The sequence below is a fragment of the Hemiscyllium ocellatum genome, assembly GCF_020745735.1.
Source record: "Hemiscyllium ocellatum isolate sHemOce1 chromosome 27 unlocalized genomic scaffold, sHemOce1.pat.X.cur. SUPER_27_unloc_22, whole genome shotgun sequence".
Taxonomy (NCBI): Eukaryota; Metazoa; Chordata; class Chondrichthyes; order Orectolobiformes; family Hemiscylliidae; genus Hemiscyllium; species Hemiscyllium ocellatum.
In genome coordinates this window covers 129,739-141,408 of record NW_026867490.1, presented here as the reverse complement: position 1 = coordinate 141,408, position 11,670 = coordinate 129,739, and the positions used below count along the sequence as shown (strand labels likewise).

General features: G+C 42.5%; 1 protein-coding gene across 1 annotated transcript; it reads right to left on the bottom strand.

Moving 5' to 3' along the window:
* Window positions 1-6,498: 6,498 nt before the first annotated feature.
* LOC132807760 (probable G-protein coupled receptor 139) lies at window positions 6,499-8,967 on the bottom strand. Its single transcript, XM_060821765.1, has 2 exons — window positions 8,898-8,967; window positions 6,499-7,409 (listed from the first exon to the last, which is right to left on the bottom strand). Exons 1-2 carry the CDS (start codon window positions 8,965-8,967, stop codon window positions 6,499-6,501), a joined length of 981 nt encoding a protein of 326 aa, XP_060677748.1.
* Between the last annotated feature and the right edge of the window lie 2,703 nt (window positions 8,968-11,670).

Here is an 11,670-nt window from a genome sequence, read left to right as displayed (position 1 = left end):
CCACTGAGGTCAGACTAACAGGTCTATAATTTCCTGCTTTCTCTCTCCCACCTTTTTAAAAAATGGAATAACATTAGCCACCCTCTAATCCGCAGGAACTTATCCGGAGTCTATCGAACTCTGGAAAATATTCAGCAACGCTTCCATGATTTCTCGAGTCATCTACTTCAGTACCCTGGGATGTAGACCATTAGGCCCCGCGGACTGATCAACCTTCAGAACGAACAGTCTCTCCAACACCAATTCCTGGTAAATATAAATTCCCCTCAGTTCAGGTCCTTCAGCCACTGTTACCTCAGTGAGATTGGTTGTGACTTCCCCACTGAACACAGATCTGAAATACCAATTCAATTCTTCTGCCATTTCTTTATTTCCCATAATATATTCCCTTGTTTCTGTCTTCAAGGGCCCAGTTTTAGTCTTAACCCTTCTTTTTTACCTTTCACATACTTGAAAAAACTTTTACTGTCCTCCTTTATATTATTGGCCAGTTTACCTTCGTACCTCATTTTTTCTCTGCGTATTTCCTTCTTAGTAATCCTCTGTTGTTCTTTCAATGCTCCCCAGTCCTCCGTTTTCCCACTTACCTTTGCTATGTTATACTTTTACTCTATTAAGTTTAAGTGTTTCTTACTTACCTCGTCAGCCACGGCCACCAGATGTAAAACGGAATTATGTGATTAAAGGAGATTGTGCAACAGCAAAATGGATAGCCATTGAGAGAAAAAGCATGATAGACATCGATGTGGAATTCAGCTGGACAAAGGGAACAAGAGAGAGAACCCGAAATGAGATAATGAGACTGAAGTAAAGGACAGGAGCAGAATCAGGAAAGCAGACAGAAAATAAAACTGAAGCAGTTCTCAGATAAACACGAACAGGGAGAGTGTCGATGCAAAGAAACAATCTGCAAATGTAGAGAAATGCAACTGAAATAACATGAAAATTAGGACAGAAAGGAGATTATATGGAGAAGGATCGACTGACACAACCAACAGACTTGGTGGCGACGCAAGAAGTTGATTGGATATGTTTCAAGAGCAAACTTTGATTTGGCGACACAACTAATTTGCTGCATTATGGCAATAATTTCAACATCATTTAAAAATAAAATTTATGACCCCCATACGTTTTGACTTTGAGACAGTGAGGACTGCAGATGCTGGAGATCAGAGTTTAGACTGTGCTGCTGGAAAAGCACAGCATATCAGGCAGCATCGAAGGAGGAGAATCGATGTTTCAGGCAAGAGCCCCACATCTGGAACGAGTCTTGTGAGCTTACGGTGTGGAAAGATAAATGGGAGTGGCATGCGGGTTGAGCAGTGTGAGACGAGAGCGCGAAACATAGATGGAGTGAGGGTCATAGTGATATGCCGGAGAGGAAGGTGGAGCCTACAGGTGAGAAGGAAGTCAGACATCTAGGAAATGTCATTCGAGTCGTGCAGAGTTGAACTGGGATATTGCGAAGGAAAGGGGAATTAGCAAACTGGGGAAATCCATGTTGATGCATTGTGGTTGGACAGTCTCAAGGCAGAAGATGAGGCATTATTCCTACAGGCGTCGGGTGGTTAAGGTGTGATGATAGAGGAAGACCAGGATCTGCACGGCCTTGATGAAATGGGAGGGGGAGTTTAAGTGTTCCAGCATGAGGCATTGCGGTTGGTTGGTGCAGGTGTTGCGGAGATGTTCTCTGAAGCCCTCTAAAAGTAGGTGTCCTGTCTCCCCAAGGTAGAGGAGACCACATCAGGAGCAACAGAAACATGACGTGACGTGTGTAGAAGTGCAAGTAAAGTTCTGATGGATGTGGAAGACTCTTATGCTGACTTGGACAGAGTTGATGGGGAGATGTGGGCGCATGATTTGTAATCCCTGTGTGACAGGGGAAGATGCCAGGTGGAGTGTTGGGAAGGTGGTTTGGTGGGGCGCGTGGAATGGACAAGAGAGTCATCGAGGAAATTGTCCTTCTAGAAAGCAGGTCGGGTGGGGAGAGAAATCTATCTCTGGTGGGGGGGTCCGATTATAAATAGCGGAAATGGTGGAGCATGATGCTATGCATACGGAAGTTGTTTGGGTGGCAATGAGGACCGGGGGGGGGGGGAATTCCGTTTTATTTGCGGTCGGAAGCGTGGGTTTCAAGGTTGGAGTTGCGGGAAGTGGATGAGTCGCGCTGGAGGGCATTATCGAAGAATTGCTAGGAAGCAATTGTGGTCTTTGGAGGAGGAGGCCATCTGGTGTTTTCTGTGGTTGAACTTGTCCTCCTGGGAGCAGATGCGGTGCAAGTGGGAAAATTGGAAAAAAGAGATAGCGTTTGTATAAGCGGCAGGGTGGGAGGAGGTGTGATCCAATTGGCTGTGAGAATCATTGCGTGTCTAGAAGATGTCCTTGTTTTATCGGCCATCTGTGATGGAGATTGAGAGGTCCAGGAAAGGGACAGAGATTTCTGAGATGATCCAGGTGTACATAACTTCGGGTGGAATGTGTTGGTGAAGTTGATGAACTGCTCAAACTCCTCATGGGAGCAGGAAGTGGCGCTGGTGCAGTCATCAGTGAAATGGTGGAACAGATAAGGACTGGTGTTGATGTAACATCAGAAGATGCACTCCATTTCAAAACCCTTCACAGACGTCCCATTTGGAGAACAAAGTGGTGGTGAACAGGTTAGTTCTTGTGGAAGACGATATACTTGCTACGTTGTTGGTGAAATACAGAACAAGAGTTACATTCGTAAGACATCCAAGAATGGGAAAAGGAGAATTTCTTCAATCAGACTGGAGCAAACTTGTGGACTTCTCTGCCACAAAATGCTGTTCGGGGGCCCTTCATTAGATATATTCAAGATGGCGCTGTGCATGGCTCTTTCAGCTAAAGAGATCAAGGGACATGGAGAGAAAGCGTGCCTGGGTTATCGAAATTGCGTGATCAGCCATGATCATATTGATTGGTGTTGCAGACCTGAAAGTCAAAATAGCCTCCCCTGGCAACTATTTTCTATGTTATTACACTGCAGTTTTAAAACAGCACAAATTGCCGGCAAGTTTATTGTTTATAGGCTTGCTTTCATCCTGCTCCAAGACACTTGAACATTCATCATTACAGAAGAGGTTTACTACCTTTTGTTCTGGTCCCTGTGTCTCTTAGCCCGCAGTAATACACTGCGCTGTCAGAGAGTCGCAGCTCACCTCTGTTGAAAATCCCCTCACGTGTTGAAATAGATATTAACGCAGGGAACTGGTTGCAAACATCTTCTGCTTTGAAATCCTCTCCACGTGATGGGATGTAAATCAAGAATATGGCAGATTCTCCACGGCCCTGAGTACATTCCAGGAGGGATAGAATATCTGAAGTGAGGTATAACCGAAATTCCATAAATATATGTCGCTGCAACCAGCTCCTGTAAGACCCAGTCTGTAAAACTCACACCTGCAGAAGTGTAGATGCCAACATCTTTGTTTTTCGTGTTACCTTTTGCAACAATGTAATGGAGCGCATTGCAAATGGAGGGCGAGGACAACGAAAGGTCTAGATGTAATTGTCACCTGTAAGTCAGAATTTTTGACGGTGTGAGGAACGTGCATGTTCAGAGTTTTGCAGAAATTAAGAATGTATAAATAGTAACATCTGATGTTAGCTTTCACCGCCGATAGTGAGTTTTAAAAAGTGGTGGTGAAGCTGAAATATTTAAATATAGAACTGATGGAGTGCTTGAACAGATTGAGCTGAACCTGAATTCGTTTCGTGCAGGGCTGACAGTGTGTTTAAAAGAGGAAGCCGAAGATGAAATATTTTCTCTGAAACCATAGATGAGGAGTCATTTGCGGTTACGATTCACCGCTGGCAATGTCAATTGGGACACCCAATGAACGTATCAAAATTCGCCTTGAATACCGCCAGGAACTGAAGAACGACCACGCTCTGAGGTCCAGGAAATTTCTCAGATTACTGATCTTCCATCGTTTCACAGAGTCAATGTTTGACATCGGGCCCTGATTGGTAATATATAATGTTGCTCTGACGCTGGTATCAAAGATTATCCATCAAAAATGTTGCTCACTGACGAAGAGGAATACAGACATAAAAACGGACCTTTTATGGAATGATCAGTTCAATGTCACTGAAAGTGATTACTTCAGGATGATGACGTTAATACTGGGTATTGATTATATGAACACATCACGATTCAGGTCTCAGGTATGATTCAGTGAGAAAAGTTGGGAGCATGTACTCAGAGGTGTCAGGAGATTGTAGACTCCACTGCCATGTCATTCAAGTGCGCTTTCAATTTTTTTCAGGGTATTTGAATTGTTCGCACTGCAGCACAACAACAACATGAGCCCCTGTTCAATCCAGTCTCGGGCGAATGTTTGTGTGGAATTTGGATATTCTCCCTGTGCCTGCGTGGGTTTCCTCTGTGTGCTCTGGTTGCCTCCCACAGTCCAAAATGGGCAGATCAAGGGAATGGGAAATGCTAATTTGCACGTACGGTTTAGAGATACGTAAGCTATGTGGGAAGGCCATGGGAATTGCAGGATTGCGAAGCTGCAGTAGGAGACTGGGACTGGATGGGATGATCTTCAGAGTGTTTTTTTTCCGTTTAGATTAGATTCGCTGCAACATGGAAACAGGCCCTTCAGCCCAACAAGCCTACACCGACTCTCCGAAAAGAAACTCACCCAGACACATTCTCCCACACTGTATTCATCTCCGACTAATGCACCAAACACTTCAGACAATTTAGCATGACCAATTCACCTGACGTGCACATCTTTGCATTGTGGGAGTAAACCGAAGCACCCAGAGGAAACCCACGCAGTTAGGGGGAGAATGTGCAAACTCCACACAGGTAGTCGCTTGAAGAGACAATTAAACCTGCGTCCCTGGCGCTGTGAGGCAGCAGTACTAACCACTGAGACATCGTGCTTCCAGGATTCAGAATAGAGTTGATTATACCAATAGCCTGCTTCCAAACTGCAGGGATGCTGTATCCTGCCACGCTGTGTTCAAATGACCATGTTTGTGGGGCCCCGTGCACAGAGATATCGCAGAGTTAACGATAGAGACCCAGCAATAGTAAAATTAACAACTTTCTTGTCTTGATCAAAATAAACTGGTCAGAGAAATCTGATGAATCTTTCTCTTTACTCTAGTCAAATTTCTGTTGTAATTATGAGAAAGTAGTCTGGGAATGTATTTAATTAGGGGAGGGGAAATTTTACTGCAAAAACATATGTGTTGTTTAGTTTCAATGGGGAAGAATTGTTCGATGGGAAATGCACAACAGAAATGTTGAGGATTTTTAAGAGCAGTTGTTGTCAGTGTTGGACAACTTTGTCCTGCTGAGACAAGCAATGCTTGATAAGGTGAAGGAAACTTGGATTTCAAGCGAAGAGGCGGTTCTTGACGAAAGGAAGAAGGAAGCTAACTAAGGGTTGAGGAAACAAGGATTTGCACAACTTGGCAGGGTAGCTGGACAGATTTTAAGAATGGACTGAAGAGAGCTTGGATGGTGCACAAAGTAGCTTGAGCAGGAAGAAGTGGGAAACCCTAAAAGCGTTCTGCACTTACCTGAGGAATAAAAGAATGACCAGACAGAGGAGAGGGCTGATCAGGGATAGTGGAGGAAAGTGGTGCCTAATAAAGTATCTTATTTGTTTATTTATATTCCACCATTGCAAAATTACAATTCGCATTTATGGAACACACCTGGTCCTTTGAAAAGATATTCCAGTCATCATAACGCGTTATAGCCACTATGAAGGTGGACATGATATAAATTATGCCAGGAAGGCTGACATGTATTTTGTAAATTACGTAAAATTGATGTGAGAAAAAAAGAACCTGAAGTTCTTTATTTTGAAAGGACACTTTGTGGTGCCACGTGGGTTTTCGTGGGAGGTGTAATTATTGGGATGGCTGGCGTAGCCACTTTTGAGGCACAAATTAAATGTGTAACAAGATAAACGGCAACAAGTGAGGAACTGAAAAAACGTAAAAAGGTGAGAACCTTTAACAGAAGTCAACTGTAAAACTGAGGAATTGCTTATCAAGGATTGAAGCCAATATATGTCAAAAAGGTTGGTGCTTTGCTTGAATGATGATAGTGATCGGCTCAATCCGTGTGAAGTGACTGAGAGCCAACATTTCTTCTCGTGCTTTCACAAAATTTTCACCGACAGTAACGCAGGGGGATCAGAGAGCCGAAGGAGGGAGAGTGAGGAATAAATTTAAAAAATGTCATCTGCACGAGAAGAATGGAGAGTAGCTGCAGTAAGGGGATGTGGGAGGGTGAACACAGATAGAAATTGCGCTTCTTTTCGTGAAATACAAGATGCAATTGTTGCCCATTGTTTTAAGGATCGACTGCAGTCAATTATCAGAGCTGCCAATAGGCTTTCTATCCCTTTGGTACTGGCACTAACTTTCCATAAATTTCAGTACCAGCTGCTAACGCGACCAGTATACTCTGAACTCATCTCGTGGAAAAGAAAGAGCATGAGAGATTTATTCCACTCTGCGTTTAAAGAAATTGGTGACGGTAGCGAAGGGGTACATAAACAAGCTCATTAACTCCTTTCGAAACAAATTCTGAGATATTGCATAAATGAAGACATTGTTGCAGGAACTGAATAACTGAAGTGTGTTGGTCGTCTCTTGGAAGATATACTGTGGGTCACTGAAATCTAACCCACCGAAGTAGCTCTGTGTTTTAAGTCGCACGTAGATGAAATGTCCGACAAGAGGGGCCCACAGGAGGAGGAAGCTGAGAGAGATGGCGAACAGTAGGATGATGGATCTCTTCCGGTGGGCCATCTCCGGGTCTTGTTGTTTCTCTGTAACCCGGAGCCTCCTCCGGGCTCTGTTGGCCACCATGATCTGTCTTATGGTCAGGACGTTCAGCATCAGAATAACGAAAAAGGGGAGAGAAGGGGTATAAATCTGAAAGAGCCAATCATAAGCCTGCCAAGCTGGCCAGACGTAGTAGTTGGATTTGATGTTACAAAACCACGATACCCCATCTAAGATGTATAATGGTTCGTAGATAAAGTAGCATGGAATGTTCTTGACGCAGCACAGCGCACAGACAATTCCAATGACCAGAGACGCAGTTTTCTCCGTACAGTATCTGGTCTTCAACTTCTGGCAGCAGATGGCCACGAAACGGTCGATGGTAAAGGCGACTGTTAGCCAGATCGAACAATCCCGCGTGGCATAGACCAGTACGACGCTGAGAGTGCACACAGGAGTGGTCGACAAGACACTTTCCCGAAAATAGATGCGGCTGATTCGATTGAGGATGACTGCGGTGATGATGAAAAAAAAATCAGTCACTGCGATAGCCACCAGGTAGAAGGTGATGCATGGGGAGAGATTGCACCGTCCTCGAGATAGAATTATGATTGCCAACAAATTGGCTGTGAGAGATCAAAAGAGAAAGATATCACTGAACTTATTCAAAACACTGTCTGCTGCCTTTTTCAATCTGTCATGTAACAGCTTTAAAACACCGGGTTTCCACTTTCAGTCTCTGCCTATCCAAAAACCATTGACAAGCATTGGACGTTCACTACAGCATTATGTATCTCTCAATGTGAATAGTCCCAGGAATGGATATTGTTCGCTCGTTAATGAGTAAACTCCAATAGCTACTGTCCAATTCAGGATAAATGGAATAATGTGGACACGATGAACGTATTCATACCAAACCCCGGACACACTTCAATCCATAAATGTTTCCTCACGTTGGATTTTCACTGGTGGTGTCCCACCCATTACAATTCTCATCATTTGAATCTTTAGAAGCACCAGAGTCTTACTTCTTCCATTCCCGCAATCACACACAACTCTTTGTAATCACAAATTAACTTTGTTTGTGTCTCCTGTCTATGCCTCAAAATGGTATTTCTAACTGTGTCAGTTATAGGTTTAAATAATAAAGCTCTAAACCCTGGAATTATTAACGCAGATATTCGCTTCTACTCCCTTATTTCAGAGTTCCTTTGATCGACCCTTTTTACCAATATCTCATATCTAACGACATTGCATTAATTTACTAAAGGTGTTGTTGTGTTTGCTATGGGCGGTGTTGTGGCTCGAGATGATGTGAACTTTCTAATAATTGAGAGGAATGTTGTTTTGGCTAATTATTCCAAAAACGCATCGAGATCATTTGAATCCTTGCAACAGAGAAGCAAATTAATGACAGTATATAAATCTTGCATCTCCACTGACGCCTTTTACACTAAACTTCAGTTAATTCCGACGATCACATTAAAAATGACTCCATTCACCATGAAAAGTAAATCATAGACAGAGATTGCAATAAAGCCCATGCAGAAAGGCATTGTACCACATTATGGTCAAAAATTAAAGACTGGACTACAACGCTGAAAAGCTTTTACTGTTTTGAAGTGGAACTGAAAATGCATCAACATTACACTTTAATGTTCATGCATTAAGGAGGAAACATCACAGAAGCGCTTCACAGGAGGCTCCCAAGCACTGACGATATCACCTAGACAGGGGACGAAACGTCTGCAACACAAATTCCCAGCACAGCGAACAGAACCACAACAATGAGCACCCGAGCTACAAATCATCTCCCAAAGTTCATGCATGTTCATTCATTCCAGTTCGTAGTTCAGCAGACAATAAGCCATTTTTCTATGAATACACATCATGGAAAGTTCAGGAACGTATTTTTCATTCACACGTATGAAATTGTCAGTACTGAACGATGATATGACACAGCACAGATAGTATCCCGCCATACGCACTGAACATCATTTGATATCTATTAATGTTGCCTGTTGGAAAAGTTCAGCTATATCCTGAATGGGAAAGGAATGCATTTCATGAAAGAGAGAATAAAAAAAAGTACTTTTCATGTGAATTAGACTTACCAGGGGCGCCAATAGCAGAGAGAATTGAGTAGGAAACAAGGAAGGAGGGGGCAATGACTGGTGCGTGCATCGTCGTTCAGGAACTGCAGGAGTTCTGGTCGCTGTGGAGGTTTGTTCTGCGACACATTTAAGTGCAACCTCATTCATTCGGATTGATAATCTCCAGGGGGCCAATTAAATTACAAGATGAATCTTGCTGACAAGTCCATGCTTAATGAGATGACCTCACTCCTTTTTGCCTTTCAACAAAGTGGACGATTTCAATTCACTTTGGGACAAGCTTGTAATAATTTTAGTGGTTCGTCTGTTCTGGACTGGGCCAGACCACTCAAAACATTCTAAAGCAGAAAGCACAGGCCATACCTTTCCTATTTGTTTCGGTAAGTGTACAGTGAAAATTCACCGGAGTAACTGAGTTAGGTTGACTCATAGGTTTCACAACGGACAAAAATTAGTTCAAAACATTGCAGGTTGAACCATGAAGAACCGAATACAGAATTACCCATAAAAACTAGACTATCCAACTAGACTTAATTATGGTGTTCTGAAAATGCACAACAGTCCTAATAAACAAACGCCTTAAACACAGAGTAAAAATGACATAGAGGCTTAATGATCGAAGGTGACGTGCAGAAGTCGAGAGATAAATTCCAGTCTCAGTTGACTGACTTCAGCAGTCTTTTTTCACACACACCACTGCTGAACTGCACAGCTAGATAGCTGGCCACACTCCCCTGACTGTACAGGTTTCTTCTAAATCAGAAAAGCTTTGCCATGAAGACCCATTTGTTTACAGATCAGCAAAAAGGCCTCCCAAAACATTTTCTTTTATCTCCGTATCAACCCAGCCGGTTCAGTGTGTGGGCTTTTTACAAAACCCCTTCAAAAATAAATCAAGGACACATTATCCTTGAGAAAAGGAACAGCTTTTAGAAAAATAAACAGTTTTGTATCTCCTTCCATCTAAAAAGAAATCAATATTTAAAGATGGCTTAATACTTAAACGTCAGAGAAAAAAATCTTGTTTGGTCCGTTAAATCACGGTTGTATAGTACACTGACTAAATATGTACATATATGTTCAAACATGCACAACCATATTTGAATTCAGGCCGTGGCCTACCCACCACCAAATGTTTCCATATGTTATTCGGATCTCAACAACCTATTGGCAATCACGTTTTTGCAAACTGATGCAGGCACAATTGTCAAATTGAATGGCTGTAACAACAAGCTCGAACAAAACTGTCTTTTTTTTTGTCCTGAAATTTCTCCACAAATGTCAACGGGTTATGATCAGTCCCCACGATTGTCAGATGCGTTGCTGGTCATATAAACACTGAAATGTTTCAATGCCAACGCCAAGATCAAATTCTCTTTCTCAGCTGTTGAATCTTTTTGTTAATGAACATTTACGCTTTAAGAGACATACTCAATGGATCTTTCTTTCCTCTCATAATCATCCTGCAGTGGTATCGCACTGACACCCACACCACTGGCATCAACAGCCGCCTTGAAATATTTCGTGAAATCAGCTGTGGCGAATAGTGGGGCAGTGGGTGACACAGTTTTTAGGCAGCCAAATGTCTTTAGTCAGTCTGTTTTCCACTGAAACGTCTTGCCATTTTTTGTACCAATTCAGTGAGTGTAGCCGTCACACTTCTAACATTCGGCAAAAAGTTTCTGTTATGTCCACTCAATTCCAGGAACCTTGGTAATGCTCTTTTCCTCGATCGCGTGGGAAATTCCCAATTACTTTCTTTTTCACACCCCGTGGGGCAATTTGCTCGTGTCTAATAACGTGGCCCAAAAACGTGGCTTGGGCTTTAGCAAATTTTCTTTGAGCTAGGTTTACCATGAAACCTGCCTGCTGATGTCGATTGAACAAGTCCAATAAATGCTGCAAACGTTCCTTCCACGAGTGATGAAAAGTCGCCATGCCATCAATGTACACCACACATATCAGTAATTCGGCAATGGCCTTAATAGTTAGTTTCTGAAATGTGGCTGGAGCATTTTTCATATCAAATGGCATGAGTTTAAACTGATATATCCATCTGGCATTACAAAAGCAAAAATTGTCTTTGGGTTTCTGACAAAGGTACCTGCCAGCACCCTCTGAGCAAGTCCAACTTAAAAATGTAAGTTACTTGTCCCACCTTCGCGACACAGTCCTCAACTGCGGAATTGGATATGCATCCGTCTTCACAACGACATTGATTTTGCGCTAATCCATTTATAACCATTGAGTACCATCTGGCTTGGGCACCGTGGCTCTGGGTGAGCTCCAGTTACTGTAAAACTCACTTCGATTGTGGCATTCTTCTAAACCTGTGCCAACTTTAGATATTTACGCTGATAAGGATGTTGCTAAATCGGAAAAATAACTCTTGGACCTGTCTTTTGCACAATTAGGATAGTATTTCCCAGTCTATTTCCATGATAATTATATCTCCTTCAGGTTATTGTGAATTTCTTGTGGAAGGTAGCTCAATAATTGAGGAATGTCTAATTCAGAGAAATTAACTTAGTTTTTCCTTCTTGGTTGTAATCTCCTCTTCCTTTCCTTACCTGACAAAATACCTTTTGAGCATATTCACATGACTCACATTGACAAATTTCATCCTGTCTCGAGTTCCTATCAAGTAGTTCACCTCACTCAATTTCCTCTCCGTTTGATAAAATTTACGAAACCTTCCTGTTAAAGGTTCACCTATTACTGGAATTAACACGAATACCTTATCCCCAATGGCAAAATTGCGAACTTTGATAAA

What these genes read in the sequence shown, in the direction of transcription:
- LOC132807760 (XM_060821765.1), bottom strand. Translation starts at nt 8,967, where the DNA reads ATGCACGCACCAGTCATTGCCCCCTCCTTCCTTGTTTCCTACTCAATT. An exon ending in CTCTGCTATTGGCGCCCCTG is followed by an intron (nt 7,410 to 8,897) that starts GTAAGTCTAATT and finishes GATCTCTCACAG; the next exon opens with CCAATTTGTTGGCAATCATA.